This window comes from Miniopterus schreibersii (assembly GCF_964146895.1).
Source record: "Miniopterus schreibersii genome assembly, chromosome: 4".
NCBI lineage: Eukaryota > Metazoa > Chordata > Mammalia > Chiroptera > Miniopteridae > Miniopterus > Miniopterus schreibersii.
This window is the reverse complement of record NC_138105.1, coordinates 79,189,408-79,210,916: the sequence shown is the minus strand read 5'-3', so window position 1 is coordinate 79,210,916 and position 21,509 is coordinate 79,189,408. Positions and strand designations below refer to the sequence as shown.

At 36.4% G+C, this 21,509-nt stretch overlaps 1 protein-coding gene across 2 annotated transcripts in view; it reads right to left on the bottom strand.

Annotated features, from left to right (window-relative positions):
• Positions 1-21,509, bottom strand: part of PPP2R2A (protein phosphatase 2 regulatory subunit Balpha) — a 64,409-nt gene that overhangs the window by 30,145 nt on the left and 12,755 nt on the right. The window contains exon 1 of one of the 2 annotated variants that reach the window (XM_081136373.1): positions 5,618-5,716. The exons of the other annotated variant lie outside the window; for it this stretch is intronic. Coding sequence (XP_080992499.1) covers positions 5,618-5,633 — 16 coding nt within the window. The 5' untranslated portion in view covers positions 5,634-5,716. Of the gene's footprint in view, positions 1-5,617; positions 5,717-21,509 lie in introns of those variants that run through there. 2 annotated transcript variants of the gene reach the window in all.

Here is a 21,509-nt window from a genome sequence, read left to right as displayed (position 1 = left end):
CGAATTGATATGTCTCTCTCACATCATGTTTCTCTCTCTCTCTCTCCCCCCTTATACTCTCTCTGAAAAGCAATGGAAAAAAAATATCCTCGGGTGAGGGAAAAAATATATATATATATAAAAGATAATCTTAAATGTGAGCCTCGCTTCTGAGAGAACCACTATGGTTATTTTAGTATATATCCTTCCAAAGTTTTCTATATGTACTTCATATGCTCAGTACAAAAATAAGAGATTTGTACTGAAAATGAATGTTGTCTACCTTGTATCACTGAGTTTAAAACAAAAGTTACAAAGTATGTTTGATTCTCTTTGTACAATATTAATATCAAAGCATCATGGAATTGTAGTTTAGACAGGGAGACCAAGTAACATGCTTGATAGCCATTAGCATAATAGTAACATGGAAACTGGCAATAAATGAATTTCTACAAGGTAAAGGAAGTAACAAGATACCACTATATACCATTTAAACGACTTAAAAAAAAAAAAGGTCTCTGGTGCTGATATTAAGCAACTGGACCTCCTCACAGAGCTGGTAGGACTATAACAAGGCACACCCACTTTAGGGAAAAAAACAAAGTCAGACAGTTTCTTATATAGTTAAAACAAACACCATGTGACCCAACAATATCATTACTAGATATTTACCCAAGTCAAATGAAAACTTATATTCACATGAAAACCTGTATGCAAATGTTCATAGCAGCTTTATTTATAACTGCCAAAAACTAGACATGACCCAAGTAGATCCTCAACTGGGAATGAATAAACAAAATGTGGTATATCCATACAATGAAACATCACTTAGCAATAAAAGAACAAACTATTGATACAAATAGTAACACAGATAAAACTCAAAATGCACTATGCTAAGCAAAAGAAGCCAGATTCAAAAGGCTACATACTATATGATTCCATTTATCTGACATTCTGGAAAAGGTTTAACTTGAAGGACAGAAAACAGATCAGTGGTTGCTAAGGGCTAGAGGTGGGGTAGAAGCTGATTTACAAAGAAAGGGACATGGAACTTTTTGGAGTAATGGAACTTTTTATCGTGACTGTGGTTGTCACTATATGACTTTATCAAAGCTTGAAGAACTATGCTAAAAAGGATGAATTTAAATATATGTAAATTATACTATAAGAAAACAACAAAATCCAGACACTGGAATCTCATCCCAGACATTCCAAACCCTAGTTTGATGTTTGACATCAAATATATGCTTTCCTGTTCTAAGACTTTCAAAGGTCTTCTAAGAGGAGTACCATAAGATTTTGGGTAAAACTGGCATTCAGTTTCCTTCAATCTTACTTTCTAGTAGCAGAGCATTCACCAAATTCTCTAGGGAGGTTAAATGTTTTACACCTTCCTTCATATATACTTATGCCCACCCTCATGCCTCCTTTAGCTTAGGTGTATTGTCTACTTTGCCTAAAATAACCTCCTTTCCTTTTCCCCCCATTCCTTTAGCCCTTCTGTATGTTGCTCATTTGGGGGGGGGGGGGGTGTATGTGTGTGTAGAATTAAATCCACATATCTCTATAGTGGTAGTAATACACCAGAAGGATTAACGGCTATAGATGTAATTTTAAAAATGCAATTTTTGCACAGTAACTAAAGACAAGTAAACCAGGAAAAATACTTGTATTTCTAAAAACAATTCATACAACACAAGAAGACAATTCACAGAAGAATACTGGCAAAATGTAAGGAAACATCGAGTCAAATAAAATTAAAAAATTTTAAAAATATGACACTATCTTCTATCTCATAAGCTATAGGAAAAATACAAATTGTTCAAAAGACTGATATTTGCCTACATTGTAGACAGTATATATACTACTTTGGAAACTTATTTCATAATTTATATCAAAAGCCACAAATTATTCATTCCCTTGGAACTTTGTCAGTTCCAGAAGTCATCTTACTGAATCCAAAAAAATTTTTTAATATATAAAGATGTTCACTAATGTCTTTAAATTATCGGAAGTATTAGAGAATATAAGAGAAACATCAAATGTTCAAATTCTGTCAATATTTTTTCACATTTTGCTCTAATTTTCCCTGAAATCCTCTCCCTTCTTCTACAAGCCTTGGCTCTTTATCAGCCATCATGCCAGTGCAACAAGATAGCTGGGGATGTAGTCTCAGCTCTATTTAAGTAATACTTTGACCATGAGAAAGTCACTTAATCTTTATGAACTTCAATTTTCTCATTTGCAAAGAAACATAAATAGATGATCTCTTTTTTCAGAGAATTACTCTTTCACAGAGCATATACAACATATGTTCAGGCACTTAAACTCCAGATTTCTAGGGGAGGAAGATAACAAGAACAATTGTAGAAAAACAGGCTTTTATTAAAAAACTTCCTTTACAGAGAACTGAAGACCTGAAGCAACATATTGCAAATGCTGTATAATTCTACCCATGACCATGAATCTCCGCTAGAGATCACACCTTGACAAAAATGGGTCCCAGATTTAAACCTGGAATTCATAAACATAGTGATTAAATTCAAGGTACTTTCAGTAAGTTACAAGCCAATCAATTGTGATCAGAATACAACTGAGACCAAAAAAGCACAAAACTTTCTGCTCAGCTCAACTCACACCACTGCTGCAGCAGTAAACCACGGCGCTAGAAATTCTCATGTTCTCTATCATTATCACTACACGTTTATGAGATGGGATCTCCCCCAACTTTTATACAGAAAAGCCAGAACTTACTTAACCACAACTGATAATGCATATACATATAGCAGAAAAATCCATTTTTCAAACATCACTGAACACAACTTATATAAGAGAGCTGAATCTTTTTGTTTTCTGTAAATTTATTTTAGCATAACTTTAGACTTATAGAAGAGTTGCAAAGATATTACAGAGAGTTCCCATATACTCCCTCACCTAAGTTTCTCCTATTGTTTACATCTTACATTACTCCGGTAAATTTACCACAACTAAGGAACCAACAATAGAATATTATAATTAACAAAACTCCACACTTTATTCAGATTTTGCTAGTTTTTTCCCTAGTGTCCCTTTTCAGTTTCAGGATCCATCCAGGATCCCACATTCGATTTAGTCACCATGTCTCTTTAGCTACCTCTAGTCTGTGAGAGTTTCTCCGACTTTTCTTGTTTTTGATGACCTTGACAGTTCTGAAGAGTACTTGGTCACGTACTTTGTGGTATGTCTCTCAATTTGGAATTGTCAGGTGTGTTTTTCTCATGACCACACTACAATTACGGGTTATTGGCAGGAAGATCAAGGTGAAATGTTATTCTTACCACATCGTATCAAGGGTACATCCTATCAATATGACTTATTGATGACAGCCTAGATCATCTGGCCAGGGTACGGTTTGCCAGGTTTTTCCACGGAAGTACAGCCCACATTCAAGGAATGGGATGGGAGGGGTGTTAAGCACCACCTTGAATATCTACATAAATTATTTGGAGTGCTTCTGTATGGGAACTTTATCCCCTTCCCCCATTTATTTATTCAATCATTGATCAGCATAAACTGATGGCTATTTATCTCAAACGTGATGTAATTTAATGTGTTGCTCAAACTGTTCCAGATTTGGCCAATGACAGCTCTTTCAGGTTGGTTCCTAGGTCCCTTTGACATGCTCCCATCCTTCTGTTTCTTGAGACTTCTGGAACTTTTAAAAACGTGTAAATTTCATATATTCTTAGTATTAACACAAATTAAATCATTTCTTTCATTTTATAGTTGTATACTAAGTTTTAAGAACTCTCTCAGTGACTTCTGAAAAGTATCTTACTGTGACTAAGATTTCTGTTCTGGAATAATGTCTCATTTGGTAAACAAGGGTACTAAAAGTTAAGAAACTGTGTGTGTTAGCTTTCTGAGAAGTTTTGACATATGCCTGCAAGCTGGATTTCATATCAATCTTCTGGTACTCACTGTGCTTTTCTTTCAGATGTTGGGGAGGTAAGGGTGAGAACAATGCAGGTATACTGATCACCTTTATCTCTGTTAAAGGCAAGGGCTGCTGTCAAGTCATTCTGGCACACCAGAGCACAGAAATTCTCATTTTAACCTAGTGTGTTTCAGATTTAAGGTTCCCATTAAGAAGCATGCTATTTTGTTTGGACACAATCCCTTTTCAGGGTATTTTCTCCTTTATTAGTTCAATATATACTCTATATAGCAAACTTCAGTATTGCCCCAACACAGCTAATTAGAATATGATTAAGCCAAATTTCTTCTCCAAGGTAACTAATTACTCCCCAATATAAGAAAATACTTTACCGAATAAAGCATCTATAAAATGTTAGTTTCTTGTTAAAGGGGTAGGCTAGCTTTAGTTACAGTTATTTCCCTATAGATCACTATGATTCGCTTTTATCACTGTTGACCTCTAGAGGGAGCCCAAAGTTCTTGTTACTTTTCTCAAAGATCAGGACACTCCTCCCACAAATGTGGTATATTTAAAATTTAAGAACATTTTATTATGGCACTCTGAAGAGTAAGTTAAACGTGTGCTATCTCTTTAGGAATTTATTGCGCTTCAGAAGTGACTAAGGCTTAACTTGCTCACCTGCTCCAGGGGGAGCAGGCCCCACCCATTTCTTCTCTCCCTTCCAGACTCCTGTGACTCTTCAAACATTCTGTTTCCCACTTGGCGTTGATTAGGCATATTACTTACTGTAGCCTGAAAAGAGGGTAGCTGTAGGCACTGGAGGCAAATGCTCCCTCTTGCTGACTCTTGGTATTTTCAGGGTAGCAGGCCAATCAATGCATCTCTACCTTCTCCATGTCAGGGTACATCCACAATATAGTATTTGTATGGCTCACTACTATAAAGCTAAGATGAGGCTGCTCAAATCTGCCCAAGAACTCTAGTCGGCTAACCCCCTACTCAGGGCCCATCCCCAAGGACAGAGGGATCATTACCATAACACAACTGGAGCACATTCTGGGGGCCACATCTATAAGGAAGTTGTGCAGGAAATGACAAGAAGTCAGACTGCCAAATCCCCACTTCACCTGTCTATACGACTCTGAGGAAGTAGTAACTCAGCCCGGTAAAGACTCAGTTTCCTCATCTTTAAACACCTACCTCATAGAGTTGCTTTGAGGGCTAAACATGCAAGAAAAACAAAGATATGAGCCCTGTATGAGGCACATGCACATGGTAGGCGCATTGATAAACGATGCTGGCTGGGGTTTGGGCCTTGTTGCAAAGTAGAAACAAGCACTTAACCTCATTTGTTCCTAGGCTATTCAAGTTAATCTAGCCTAGGTAACAAAAAGTTCTCCACATGATCCAATTTAGATCACTGCAGCCTGAGGCTAAAGCCCAAACTGGTAACAAAGTGTTAAGGATGCCTTGTTTTGCTGCTTCTTTGCATAGACACCAAAAAGGCCTCAGGCTGAAGCCAGATTGGTCAGGATAGGATTCTGCACTCCTGTGTCTCTTAGTAATTTATCACCTGGATTATACCATGATTGCCCACAATGAAGGAAGTGCTAATGGCCCTTTATAACCTTTTCTAAACCTGACTCTGAACGGGAATATGTTATGTGAGAAGCTCAACGAAGACCACTCACTGGCTATAAATGCTCATACAGAACCTACATTGTAATGTTGCCATGAGAGTCAGGGTCCATAGGGTAATTTCCAGAGATGTGTTCTGGAACCAGTCTCCCTTCTTTTTAACTTGTTCCTGGATAATCTGATATCATGTTTGGATAAAATGGAATGGAACCATACCCTCCTGCAACAAAGAACAGAAAGATAAACAGTTGCTAATACATGTAGTCTAAAGGTTGTGATCTTAACAAATAAGCCTTGGTGTATTAATGTTATATATAATGTTAAAAAGAAGAGCTCTAAATGAATCATTCTAAAACTAAAGTTACCATCTTCGTTAGGAGTTCATCAATTTTTAATTGGCTCATAATTAATTCCACAAAGCAAATCACCCCATTAAGTTGCCTTATAATGCAGTTTCTCATGGAGATTATACAAAGAAGTTGTACTGCAGAAGCTCCTGCACATCTATGCATGCCTTATTAAAAAATCTTTATAACCAGAATGGGTATCTGGTTATTAAAAATATCTGCCTAAAATCTTTATAAACTAGGATTGTTTGGGCCAGGCTCGAGAACCAGAAAGCACTTCACTGTCTATTTGTCCTGGCAGAGTCATACCCAACTCATCTGTTTTCTGACAGGATTCCTCCAGCTCACCTATGAACTGAGTAAAAGGGGGCAGAATATTAAGAGAAAGAGGCTAAAGATCTCTAAGGTACGTTACAGAAAATTTCATCGACTTTATCCCAATGGCAACATGGAGCCCATTAGGGAGTGTGAAATATGAGTAATTCAACAGGGTGAAGTAGAGGACTGGGAACTGGAAGATGGGTAAGTAGAAGTATGAAGACCAATATGGAGTTACTCTGGAAATCCTGGTACACAATGACAGTGATCTAATCCAGTATAGTACAGTAACAATATCATAATTAGCCAATATTTGAAATGCACTTATAGTATGTTAGGTATGTAATCTTCACAAGAAACCTATAGAGTTGGTTATATTAATATATCCATTTAACAGAGGAAGAAACTAAAGTATAAAGGCAAAAGAGGGAACAGAATGTACAGATTTGAAAATACATTTATAAAGTATATAAAGACTTGATCATTGATAAGGTGTGGAGCACTAACGATGAAAGCAGTAACAACACCCAGGTCCTCGTGCTGGCTGAATGTACTTGATACCATAATAAATAATATTTACCTTACATCAAGTAGTATTTAACAGCATCTAAATGGCAGGTACAACTTCAGGTTCAAAAAAAAGTTAATATCCAGTGGGTAAATAATACGAAAGACTGTATCATGAACGATTTCACCAAAACTCTTAAACAAGGAAATACATCATATGCTATTACACAAAGAAACGTCAAGACAACGCTTCGCTCCTCTCTTCCTTTTACCCTTCTCCTCTTGGCTCTGGCAGCTAGTGTGCTCAAGGAGGTAACTTCCTGATCTTGTTTTCAACTGTATTTACACTGCAATTCATGTTTCCATTTTAAACAATTATAATCATGTTTTTTTCAAATGATTTGAAATTATTCTCACATGATTCCATTTTCAAAGATGCAATTTCTTTCATGAATCTCACTGAAAAAGAGAATCAAACATTTAAGGTTTTGTTTTCTCCACTTACTCGAACAGTTTATTTCTTTCATTCTAAAAACTGGTCTTATTTTTTACAAATCTTGTACATTTTTGTTGTGTTCATTCTTAAGAGAGTCATCTCTTCAACAAATACTTTACTGAACATCTATCTACTACATGCTAGTATTTCTAGGTTTTAGGGCTACAAGACTAAATAAGATAGATAAAAAAGTCCCTGCCCTCATGCATCTTACAGTTTAGTGATGGGGCGTATTATAACAATGAATAACAAATATAAAATATATAAGGTAGTGCTAAGTACTATAAAAATATAAATACCAATAAAAGAACAAAGTAATGGTGGTGGGGGAACATGTGGTATTTCAGGTATGGTGGTAAGAAAGTGCCTTTCTGAAGTGACAGGCAAAAACCAAAATGAACAGGGAATAAGTTATCCACTCTTGTAAGGGAAAGTATTCTAAGGAGAGGACCTAAGTAGAAGTTGAGTCTGCTTAACTTGGTAAGACTAATGCAGAACAAGGTGGTAAAGGAGATGGAGCATTCAGCAGAGGCCAGACAACATACAGCCTTACAGGCCATGGTAGAGAACTGTGGATTTGTTATATGAGTGGTAAGAAGCCACTGGAGGGTTTCTAATGTATGTTTTAAAGTGATTATCTGTTGTGTGAATACAGTGCAAAAATGGAAGAACTGTTCCTAAGTTACTGCAAAGCCTAAGCAAAAGATAACGATGGTCTGAATTCAGATGGAACCATAAAGGAATGGATGAATATAGAATACATTTGAAGATAGCACTGCTAGAACTTGCTGATGATCAGAGGATGATTCCAAGGTTTTAGAACCAAGCCCTAACTATGGAGGAAAGACAGTGCCATTTACTGGGGAAAAATACACCAGAGAAGAGGTTTGGGGTGAGAAAGGAGCGAAAAGTTCCATTTCCACATCTTTGTGTTGCTTTCAAGCAGACATACAAGTAGAAAGGTCATATAGGCAGCAAGATAGATTTCACAGCAGTTTACAGAAGGAAGAAGAGAGAGAATTAGATTATCATCAGCTAACATAAGGCATTTAAAGACTAAATGTGATTTCCTAGTGTGTGATTACAGATAAAAAAACACAAGAGGTCTGGTCTAAGCACTGAGCCATAAGGCTGTCCCACATTTAGCACTAAAGAGGAGGAACCAGCTAAGAAAGAAGATTGTACAAGAACTACTAGTGAGGTAGAAAGAACTTTTCTGGAAGCCAGGCAAAGATAAGCGTTTCTGAAAGAAGGCAGTGTGGAATCGTGTCAAAAAAGTGCATAAAGATGTGAAAAACTTGGATTTAGCGACATGAAGATTTTTGGGGTGATTTCAGTGAATTAGAATCCTTAAAACAAAACCTGTTTTCTGTGGCTTTATTTTATAGTTGTGAGACGTGGCAGCTCTAGAGTTGAGCTGCCTAGGCTGAAATCAATATTGACAGTCTAAAGTTGCGCTTATAAAGAGCATCCTCTTTATGTGTGCCATCCATAAAGATGTTCCTTTACATCTTTAGCTATTCTGGAAAACAGAGGGTTAAACAAAACAGGACTGTGAACCTGACTGATCATTGTTCTGAGCTGCTGATTTCTCGACTGGGTAAGTGCACTGAATGGTATGTTTTTCAAGGAAAGTACTTGGGTGATATGCTTTGAGTCATCATTGCAAGCCTGAAAAATGCCATTTTGTTGTCCTGCCTATGTGAAGGAGAGTTTCAATTTAAGAGTCTTAGTTATAATAATTTTTTCCCTTAGTTTTCTAGGTGTTACTCCACTGTCTTATCACTGCACCATCCAACAAAACTTTCTTTCTCTAACAGAAATGTTCTATTCTGTGTTGTCCAAACATGGCAGCCACTAGCCACATGTAGCTACTTACAGAGTACTTAAAACTGTGAGCAGTGAAATTGAAGAAATGAATTTATTTAATTTTAATTAACTTAATAACCACACATGGCTAGTGGCTACCACTAGCTGAACAGTACAATTCTACCATATAGAAGACAAAGGAAATGCCTAACTGATATACCTGCCTATGCAAGTAACCTGTTTCTTATCTGGATATTTATACTATTTATTTCTATATCCTACATTTTAAATTCCATTAGGCTATTTGGTATGGATCTCATTTATTTTGCTTGGTATGCACTTCAAATACCTGTAAGACAATATTAATGGGTCCTCCTACATGGGAATTGTAGAGAATTTTAAATGAGCTTCAACTTGCTAAATACTTGGCACATAGTAAGTGTTCAACAAATGTTAACTATATTCCACGAGCCCTTTTGGTCTGTTCGCTGGCTCTGAAAAATTTTTACTGTTTCTCTGACTTTATCTTTTATCTGTTTCCTCTGATCTCTCACTCTAAACTTTTATTACATACTGGATCTATTCTTTGTGTTTCTTATATTTTTTGTCTTTAATTTTCATGTTATTTCCTCTGAATTGTGGGACTATTCCTAAAGCCCCCAAAGAGTTAGTAAAGAATTACAAATTTCACTTAAGAACTCCTTCCTGCCCTCCAACTTTTTCTTCAAATACTCATGAGTCTCCTTGAGAATACTAATTAGTTGTTCTTTAAATTTCAATTTTCTCGTTTGTTGCAATAAGTCTGTTGCATAGGAAATCACTTGCTCACACTGATAAGCTTCTTTCAGACTACTGAGCCTATATGTGCCTATCTTTTTGTGAATTCAACTTTAAAGAGGTCTATGTTTATGAAATATTGGAAACTGTGTTGGGTTCAATTAGAAATAAAATTAAGAACCAAGTTCAAATCTTTTTGGGAGAGGGGGAATGATTACATTTTTCCTGTATTACTTCTGAATTGCTGCCTAACAAATAATCCCAAATTTAGCAGTTTGAAACAACAAACATGTATTATTTCAGTTTCTGTGGATCAGGAACTTGAGTGTGGCTTAGCTGGGTGCATCTAGCTCAGGGTCTTTCACAAGGCTGCGTCAATGTATCAACCAAGGCCTCTGTCATCTCAAAACCTGATGGTGAAAGAATCTGCTTGCAATTCAAGCTCACGCACACAGCTGTTGGCAGGCACCAGGTCTTCACTGGCTGTTGGCCAAAAACACTAGCTCCTTGCCATGTGAGCTCCACCAGGGAAGCTCACAAAATGGAAGACGGTTTCCCTCAGAGCAAATGAGAGGGCAGCCCAACACAGACGCCAAAGCCTTTTTCTGTAACCTAACCTCGAAAAGTGACATCCCATCACTTTTACCATACTTATATAGAAGCAAGTCACTAAGTCCAGCTACCCTCAAGGGGAGGGAATTACATTCAAGAACATGAATACTAGGAGGCAGGGAGTATTGCGGAACACCGCAGAGGATGCCTACATACTTCCTTGGTCAGCTTATAGGTTCAGCAATATGAAGTCAGGCAGCAGGGTTGCAGGCCAAAGAAGGCAGCTTCAGAGCAGGGAGTTTCAACTTTGTGCTTTATTAGCCTCTCTCCTGCAAACATGAATTGCCAGTCTCTCTCCACTGGTCATATTTCACTTGGTAAGACCATTCTGAATCATTCCATTTTAAATCCCTGCTTCAAAGTACAAAATATGGACCACCCTTCAATTCTAGCTCTAACTGCTCAAGGTAGGTCCCTTTACTCATATCTCAGGGGGGCTTTTCAATCACATAAATGAACACCAAGTCAGCCAGTAAGGACTTACCTCACTATGTTTCTCATTTGTACTGTTTCCTGCCAAAATTCTTTTTAGTTTAGTTATGGCACCCTTCCAGGATTTCCAAGGAGACTGAACTCTCCCCATTATGCTTGTTGGTCATTTCAGTGTGTATCTATTTGTTTTAACACATGGACTTAGATCATCACCCCCCACCAGAAGTAACGCAGCTATTTAAGTAAAGCATTTTATAAAACAAAGGTGTTTTAATCTACATCATCAAGTCCCAGGATATACTTTATAGTAATTTAAGTAACTAAATTTTGTAGATTTCTAAAAAAAAATGCAATGTCTCCAAACTTACTTCAGTTTGAGATGTGACTAATTACAAAACTTAGTAAGCATAGAAACACTTTTAACAATGTACCTACAATTTTAAAAGAAATCGCACAGCTGCTCAGAAGGATGAACTAATCACACACGGTTGTAAAGATGCCCCTACACACAACTATGTGCCACAGTGGGCACGTAGCCCTGTGGAATGGACATAATACTTAATCGAAGACAAATCTTTAGACAGAATACCAACAGTATTCTAACTCACAAACCAAAGTATACATTTTTGATTTAACAATGAAAAAAACGTTCCTATACTATATTACTCTCTAGCCCACCCTCAATTCCCTGAAGTAAATTTATTCACCCTATCTCTTTAGAACACTAGTAAAAAGCACAACGTGAATCAACAAAAACTCAATCAGACGTTAACAGATGTTCTGATCTGATACTCTGGTAGAGAGTGTATAGTCTACTGGATAATCGGAATTCAGGAGTTTTGTACTCTGCTGATGCATATGAGGGAAACAGAAATAAGGGACTTAACACAAATGTGTGAAACAGACACAAGGCGACCACATACTGCTACATGGTATCTAACCTACACAAGCAGCCATCCTGTAGGCACAGTGTGCCTGAGGTAATCATGTATCTTATTAGCTTTCTAGGTGATATATTCTTGGTCAAAGCAAAGGGATTTTCAAACATTTTAGCACTTCATTCTACACATTAGCAATGAACAATCCTAAAAGGAAATTAGTAAATAATTCCTTTTACAACAGCATCAAAAGGAATATTTAGAAATAACGCGATGAAAGACTTATATACTGAAAACTACAAAACACTGTTAAAAGAAATTAAAAATACAAACAGAAAATCTATCCTAAAATTCATATGGAATCTCAAGGGACCTGAATAGCCAAACAATCTTCAAAAATAACAAAGCTGAAGGTCTCATGCTTCCTGATGTCAAGAACTCACTACAAAGCTACAGGAGTAATCAAAAATAGTGTAGTACTGACATAAAGACAAACATACAGACCAACGGAATCGAGTCCAGAAATAAACACTTTATTCTACTCCATATATAGGGTCAATTTTTATTTTATTTTTATAAAGTGTTTTCAACACATGGTGCTGAGAAAACACTTCATTGCTAAAGAATGAAGCTGGATCCTTACCTTACACCATTTATAAAAATTAACTTTAAATGGATTTAAAGACCTAAACTTAGACCTAAAACTATAAAACTTTAAAAACACAAAAGAAAAAAGCTTTGTGACACTGGATTTGACATCAACTTCTTGAATATAATACTGGGGGGGGGGGGGGGGGGGAGAAAAAAGCAACAAAAGAAAAAAATAAACTGAAATTCAACAAACGTAAAAACTTTTGTGCATCAAAGAACACAATGAACAGAGTAAAAAGGCAACCCATGGAATGAGAGAAAATATGCGCAAATCATGTATTTGATACCAGGTTAATGTCCAGAATATATAAAGAATTCCTACAACCAAACAACAACAATTTTAAAACAGGCAAAGAAGTTGAAATACATTTCTCTAAAGATACATAAATGGCAAAAAACACATGAAACCATTTCACATCTATTAGGATGGCTACTATTAAACACAAAACCAAAAAAACTAGTGTTGGTAAGAATGTGGAGAAACTGGAACCCTAGTACATTGCTGGTGGGAAAGTAATGCTGTAGCCACTGTGGAAAACAGTATGGTAGTTCCTCAAAACGTTAAACACAGAATTACCTTATAATCCAACTGTTACTTCTCAGTATATACTTTCATATAAAAAAATTTAAAAATCTATTTTGTGAATTCTCCCTTTCCATGGCAGAGAAAGTGATTACCAAGTGTTCTGAGACATAAAGGAAATGAAACTATAATCATTTTGTTGACACACTTGTTAAACGTGGAGATTTAAAAAACATTCATTTATCTTTCCCTTCTAGATCCCACTAAAAATGAAAGTGAATAAAATCTTTAAGACAGTAAGAACAAAGAGAACATGCAGGGAAGTAGCACAAGGAACTGAAGGACAAATGTGCCGGAAAATGGAAAGCAGAATAAAGGAAGCTGAAACCTAAGAGCATGTGGAGGAAGTTTCCAAGGACAGAGAGGCAAGCAGATTCACCCCGCAAGACCCTGTGCCAAAGGGTCAGGGAAAGGACCACTATGAGGCATGGAGTTCAAAACAGGGCTACTGGTGGAAACATCTACCTAAGATGCAAAGAAGCCCCACTCCGAGGAAGAGAACTACTTAACTTTCTGAAGAATTTGAACCAGAGAAGATATTAGTGAAGTACCAAACTGGAAGCAATGTTAAGCGTAAGGATACATATACTAAACAGTGAGCTGTTCCGCTATCTTCCTCACTCCCAGAATGTCAGAAGGCAGGCCTGAGTATGACATCTCCCTTACACACTTCCTTCTGAGACAGGACACTGGAAGTTCCTTCTCACATTGAGACAATGAGAGTCCCTGGCTCATAACCTTACAGTAAAGCCCATCAGATAATTAGCTCAACCAGTGAACATACACAGCATTTCCAATTTACTTTTCAGCACTTCACTCTTAAATGCTAATAGACAACCAGGGATGGCCAGATACTGCAGACTACCAATACAAGAAAAAAAAGAATTCAAAGGAAATGGAATGCCAAAATTAGAAAATTTTTTATAAAATTAATGTTCTCAAAGATACTCTATTTATAAAACAGAGGTTGCTGAAAAAAGGAATACTCCAAAGGGGTGGAAGCTTTTAAAAATATAGTAGCTGAAAGAAAAATCAGTGACAGAATTGGAAACCAAATGGAGAAACTCTCCCAGAAAGTAGACAAAATGTAAAGATGATGGAAAATAGAAGGAAAAACAAAAAAATCCTAGAGGATTAGTGCAGAAAAGTCCAAGATCCATATATAATAGGAGTTCCAGAAAGAACAAATAAAGCAGAAGAGAAAAAAAGTGAAGGACATAAATCTACAAGATGAAAGAGCCCAATGAGTACTAGTCCAATTAATGAAAAAGACCCACACTAAGGCACATCATTTAGAGAGGAAAAAAGGGTGAACAGAATGGCATCAGGCTTCTCAAATGCAACAGTGGACATCCCGTACAAATTGTGAGAAAAAATGATTTCCAATAACTAGCCAAATTTTTTACAGTAAATCCTTGATTTTACGGACTTGATTTAATGGACTTTGGATTTAATAGAGAAAATTTCTGGTCCGTATGTCACATGTGAAAATTACCACCCCATTAATTTTAAAATGCTTTTAACCAAGATTTGCTTATAATTAAATTAACAGGTTATATTTTTTGTTATTAACTCACTTATTTTTGACAAATTTTATTGAATAGGCCATATGTTGGAAAAAAACACTGTAGTAATTTCACAGACATATATAAATATAACATACATACAACTTAGTCTACACATTTAAATCCAAGAGTCACCACTAAAACAGCAAATGATTAGCATGTGATCACACCACATCTCGAGGGATAACTGGTTCTGTAGTTGCGTGGCATGATTTTCTGCTGCAGTTTTAATGTTCCCATCTGCTCTAAGCCACGCCCCAGCCGTGTGCATTTGTTTACTCATGGTGACAGTGAATGTAGGCATTTACTAGATCTATTCAGTATAAATTTCGAATCACTGTAATACATACAGAAAACTTTTCTGTGAAATTAAACTTTTCATACATACTTAATTTTAATTATACAAATGTGTCTACATAAGTAAAAACATAAATTTGTCAATTTTTTAATATACACATTTGGAAAACCTACTTTATTATATAACGGACTTTCAGCTTTAACGGACACCTCCTCGCCCGAATTAGTCTGTTATATCAAAGTTTTACTGTAGTGTGAAAATAGAATAGAGACATCTTTTCCAGACAGGCAAGGTCTCAATAGCTGTACTCTTTCTCACGAAATACTGGACGCTGTGCACCAGTAAAATGAGGGAGTAAACCAAGAAGAAAAAGACATCATGGATGGCATTGAGACAGGCCGGTAAGCCAGGAAGTGGAACAGGGAAACTGAGACCAGATTGTTAAACAGCAGTTTGCAGCCATCTTCCCTAAACTGGGGACACTTAAGAGTAAATGGTTTGTACTTCTCCCCAAGGTCCAGAGGAGAAGCTTTACTGGATTAAAGGTGTCAGCCAGGCAAGCTCCTTCTGGAGGCCCTAGGGGACAATCTGTTTCCTGGTCTTTTTTAGCTTCCGGAGGCCACCTGCATTCTTTGGCTTGTGTAACCCTTTCCTTGCATTATTCCAGCCTCTTGCTTCTGGTGTCTCATCTATTACTTCCTATTTAGATCTTCTTATCTACCTTTTTTCTTTATAAGGACCACTGTGATTACATTTAGGGCCTAAGAAGATAATCCGAAATAATTCCATCTCAAAATTCCTAACTTAATTATACCTCAGGTACCTCTGCTACATTAGGTAATATTCATTAGTTCTCAGGACTGGATGTGGTTATCTTTTGGGGAAGAAGGCATTATTCAGCCTGTTACAACTCTGAACATTAGTTTAAACAATATTAATGGTATAGAAAGATTGAGAAAATGGGAGGATCAGTAGAAGGGGCAGAAGAGAGCTCAATTCTTAGCTACCATTTATATCTGAGGATGTAAACTGATAAACAGCTGTATGAGCATAATGTTTGGAAGTAGGAAAATAAACAGAAGAGTGAGCTAAAAAGAGTTCAGGGAAGGGGACACAAGTTAAGGATATGTAAGAGGGACAGAAAACTTAATTTTTCTCACAAGCACTTTGAAACTACTGATTTGCTAAACTATGTGCATGAGCTATGAAGATAAAATCAAAAGCAGCCTAAAACAAAACTAAGATTCGGTAGCTGGAGAGGGAAATTCTGATTGGAGACTGAAAAGGTACTTCAAAGCTAATGAAGCAAACAAAATCACAAACATAAAAATTAAAAGGTTACTCATTTATACTTATTAAAAACCTGTGTTAGATGTTATAAAACAACCAATTAAGAAGTTAAGAATTCATTCCCTAAATTGATCCTTTTTACAGTGCTGAGGGACAATCTACTTTAAAAAAGGCAAATTGCCCGGCCGGGTGTGGCTCAGCGGTTGAGCATCGACCTAGGATCCAGGAGATCCGGGTTCGATTCTCGGTCAGGGCACATGCCCGGGTTGCGGGTTAGGCAGCCGATCAATGACTCTCTCATCACTGATGTTTCTATCTCTCTCTCTCCCCCTCCTTTCCTCTCTCTGAAATCAATAAAGATATGTTTAAAAAAAGGGCAAAAGCTAGCAAAAAAACACCTTTTGGTAAGATCTGAGCTAAACTTGAAATGTAAAAACAAATTTAATCTAACAATTAGGGATGGCTAACATGTAGTATTATGATGGAAGCTACTCTTTTAACAGCGAGTGCAAAGCTCCCCCCAGGAGGTGTTTATTCACTTATTGAACAAATGTTAATTGATGTGAGAATAGCACTGTGAATCTACCCAGTCTGTCAGAAATGCTGAGTAAAAAAATTAAGATACTTCCCTACCTGTCTCCTCTTCACCTAAAAAAAGGCTATAAGCTGTCTTGTCATTCCCAGTACAGACTGCAGACGACCAGAGCAATAGCAGCAGCATGGACATCACTGGAACTGGTCAAAATTGCAAAATCACAGACCTACACGCAGAATCATAATCTGCATTTTAACAAGATTTCCAGGAAACTCATAAGCTTGAGAAGTACTGGTATCAGGCTAATACAATTCTTTTGACAAAACACTGCACACTTTTGAATAAGGAATCATGAGGAGAAAAAAAGGGTCTTCATGAGTTCAGTAAAATTTGCTTTCTCTGTGGACTCTTGTAGAATTTCTTACTGGCTCTACATACATTCCTCAGCCTACTCAAGGTCTGGTAAAGGATTCGGATCATCACAGAAACAGTTGAGTAATAAGAAAATATAATGTAAAGAAATATAAAACTTAAAATGTTGCCTTAAGCAACAAAGGGGGGGGGCGGCTCAGGGCTTTTTAGAGCCTTAGCAGTTATGGGTCAATATTTCTACTGGGATTTTTCTGAGATCACACCTTCAAACACTCCCAAACTCCACTCCTACCTTCTAAGGGAAAATGAAACTAAAAGCAAAGGATGCTTTGAGCACTAATGCATGTTCAAAGTGCCTCCTCACTCCCCAATTATATCATTCTTGAGAGCAGATGTAGGTATAGTCACAGGAAGAACAAAACACTGGAGAAACTTGAGAAAAATAGGAAAATGAAACAAAACAAAAAGGAACAAGCCTGAACTTTTGTTGCCACACATTAATTTTAAATTAGTTAAATTTAATAGTCAAAATGCAAGACCCCAGCCTAACTCCAATTCTGATAAAACTAATCTTTTTACTTCTCTCTTTGGATTTCCCAAACTCCTAACTCAACCAAGCTAAAGTTGTTTTCATTAATGCAACATACACTTATTGCAAGCAAGTGGCTATAACCTTCTCAAAGTCTCAAGACAAATAGCTGATCTTGTGGAATTGAAAAGACTTTCACTGTTCTGTTCATTGTTAATCTGTTATTCCTGTTATTCATGAATTAAGTAACTAACTGCATCAACAAAATTTCTGGAGTGATTATTATGTGCTAAAACTAAGCACTCACGGACATTCAATCCTCTGAATAACAAGACAAGCACCATTAATTATCCTTATTTACGGATAAGAACACATTGTAGTTCTCAAATGTTTCCTTACCCTCTGCCTTCCTTAGCCTGTCAAAAACAAAAAAAATCACTTTATTTAGAAAACCTTTGCATCTATTTTGGCTTCCAAATTATTTCTTCTTTAAGCTTCCATACAACTTTCCTCAGGTTTGCTATTACAAATGAATAAAAAAGAAAAGCATCCCCAAAGAGCACAACAGAGAACATGAACAGTACCTACACACTTAAACACACTCAAATAAATAGGTGGAAAAGGTTTTTCTGAATGGTAATATTGTGCCAGATATTGTCAACAAATCAGGAAATGGGCACTCTCATTTATTGATGGAGAAAAAATGAAAGCCAACACCAACTTTCTAAGGTAATCTGGTAATACATACAATAAGCCATTAAAAAAATACGTATCACACTTCTGGATCAGGAATTTCACTTCTAGAAATATACCCTAAAGTAATAAAAAGATTCTCACAAGGATGTCCATCATAAATTTATAACAGCAAAAACCAACATAAATGTCCAAATTAAATACACTAGACATCCAATTAAATATCATACAACTATTTATCTTACATGTTACTGGGGGGAAAAAGCATAATACAAAACTATATATATAATGCCAATTTTGAAAATATGTATTCACAGGAGGAAAAGGACTGTAATCTGGAAAGAGCTATGCCAAAATTTTAACAGATGTTATCTAAAAATGGTAAGATTATATGTAATTTTATTTTTTTCATTTACTTGTGGTTTTTAAGTCAGAAGAACTAAGGTTCAGCCCCTGGTTCCCCACCCTTACCAACTGTATGACCTTGGCCAAATTACTTTAATCCTTGATTTCACTGTCTATAAAATGAAAATAATAATACCTATCCTGAGGCTGGTTGAGATTAAATGAGATAGTGCATGTAAAGCATTTTCTTGAGCACTTACTTTTAAAGTGTATCAGACAGCCCGGCTGGGCGTGGCTCAGCGGTTGAGCATCGACTTAGGATCCAGGAGATCCTGGTTTGATTCTTGGCCAGGGCACATGCCCGGGTTGCAGGCTCCATCCCCAGTTGGGGCAAGCAGGAGGCAGCTGATCAGTGATGATTCTTTCATCATTGATGTTTCAACTCTCTCTTTCCCTCTCCCCTCCTCTCTCTCTAAAATCAGTAAAGATACATTAAAAAAATAAAGTATATCAGTATCTTATGTTTATATTCAGAAAGTTACTTTTCCTTAAAGAATTAAAATTCTTTACATTAACAAATCATTGCATAGCAACAATTTAATGAAGCTGTATTCTCATCAACGTGAGTATACAAATCATGACATTTTGGCATTTTAAACAACATTAATAAAATTCCCAAGAAATCTGGTTGAGAATTGAAGACAGTGGACATGTGAGCATGTGAACAAAAGGACCTAATGTTTACTGAAGAGTGAAAAATATACATTAGGGAAAAAAAGAAGCATTAGGTCTTTAGGACCTAACTTACTCTATAATGGCTAGTATAGTCCTAATTAAATAATTACCAAAAAGACCTGGTCATTTCAGATACGATTATAAACAATAAGATTCAACTGGAGAAGGTTCAAAGTCTAATTTAATAAGAGGTAAGATACAAACTCCAGGCATCGATGAACCCAAATTATTATTTTTAAAGACTTGGATATGTTATATATTAATTACTCTTTTACTTAGCTTTATTTAGAATCCATTAATTGCATATCTAGATGCACACCCCAAACGTTTACAACCTTCTCAGCAACTACTCAGATTGAAGCTATAAAAATCACAGGCCAGTTAAAAGAAAATGGTAGCTACTTGGGTAATTCACCAGATCCTCTCTATGACAGAGCCTACAGACCCTGCCTATAATGGATTTTTGGAATATATTTTCAAATATGAAATGATGAACAAGCTCTGGTTAAGTAAAACATGTAAGTATGAAATACTTCTGAAACAAGAACTTTGTGACAATACCTCTGGAGACATAGAACCTGGGAGAATGGTAAGAGGGAGATATACTTTCACTGTACATCTCTTGTACTGTTTTGATTACCACTGCATCTCTGTGTATGTATGTGTATATCTAATCCTAGTAGTAAAATACAAAAATAACTGCCTTATATTTGGTTTGTAAAAAGGATGTGCAAACTGTATTTGGTTAATACAGTGGAGAAAATCAGATGGAGATATATTCTGTCAATGAGATGGAAATACTGAGAAATGAAAGCTTTTTCTTTTGTAAGTACCAAGATTTTATTGGCTCTACAAACTCTAAGAATGAAATCCTACCTTGTCTCTGCTGTTTATTTTTTTAGATTATTTACTATCTTTTTTTCAAATTCAGTGTATAATGAATGGTTTTTACTACTATATTCACAGAATTGTGCGACCATCCTCACTATCTAATTCCAGAACATTTTTACTACCCCCTAAAGAAATATAAACGCTGGCAGTCACTGCTCTTACTCCAGGCCTCTCACCATCCCTAGCAACCACTTAATCTACTTTCTATCTCAATGGATTTGCCTATTCTGGGCATTTCATATAAATGGAATCATATAATATGTGGCCTTTGTGACTGCCTTCTTCACTCCGCATACTGTTTTAAAAGTTCATCTATGTTGCAGAGTGTATCAGAGCTTCATTCTTTTCTTTGCATAATATTCCATTACATGAAAACACCACCTTTCTTTGTTGTTGTTAATCCTCACCCGAGAATATTATTTCCATTGATTTCTTGAGAGTGTGGGAGGGAGGGAAGGAGGGAGGGAGAAACATCAGTGTGAGAAAGACACACATCAATTGGTTGACACCTGCACACACCCAAACTGGGGCTGGGGATGGATCCTGCAACCCAGGTACATGCCCTTGACTGGGAATCTAACAGAGGCCCTTCAGTGTGCAGGCCGATGCTCCAACCACTGAGCAACACCAGCCAGGTCTGCATAACCTTTTTTAAAATACATCATCAGCTGCCAGACATTTGGTTTGTTTCCACTTTTTGGCTATTACAAATAATATTGCTGTAAACTTTTGTGTACAAGTTTTTGTGAATACATGTTTTCAATTCTCTTATATATCCAGAAGTAGAATTGATGTGTTATATGGTAAATTTATGTTTAACTTTTTAAGGAACTGCAAAACTAAAAACAAAGGTTTCAAAACATAGCATACAGAGGAAAGGGAGAAAAAGACTTGTAAGATACCACATTTACCTATAGAAATCTCCAGTAATATTCACCAATAAATTCAACTGATAATCATTTAAAACCACTGAAACGCATGATTATGTTTTAGAAAGACCTGAAGTATATGTGATTCTTTCATTTAACCCTCTACAGCATCATCTCAATATCAACTTGGAAAAAAGAAAATAATTTACTATTCACATTCTGGCATTAACTGTAAAATTTTTGCATGAGATTAGCCAAGGATCTCCTAGTAACATGAACAGAGTAACCGAAAGCCACAAAGTGTTATGGAAAATGCTTAATTTTAATAAAATTGACCTTCTTAATACCCCTAAAATGAAGGAACCATGTCTATTTCCTTCACATTCTCCACAGTGCTAGGCACTCAAAATACACTTGTTGACTTGTAGATGAATAACTAAG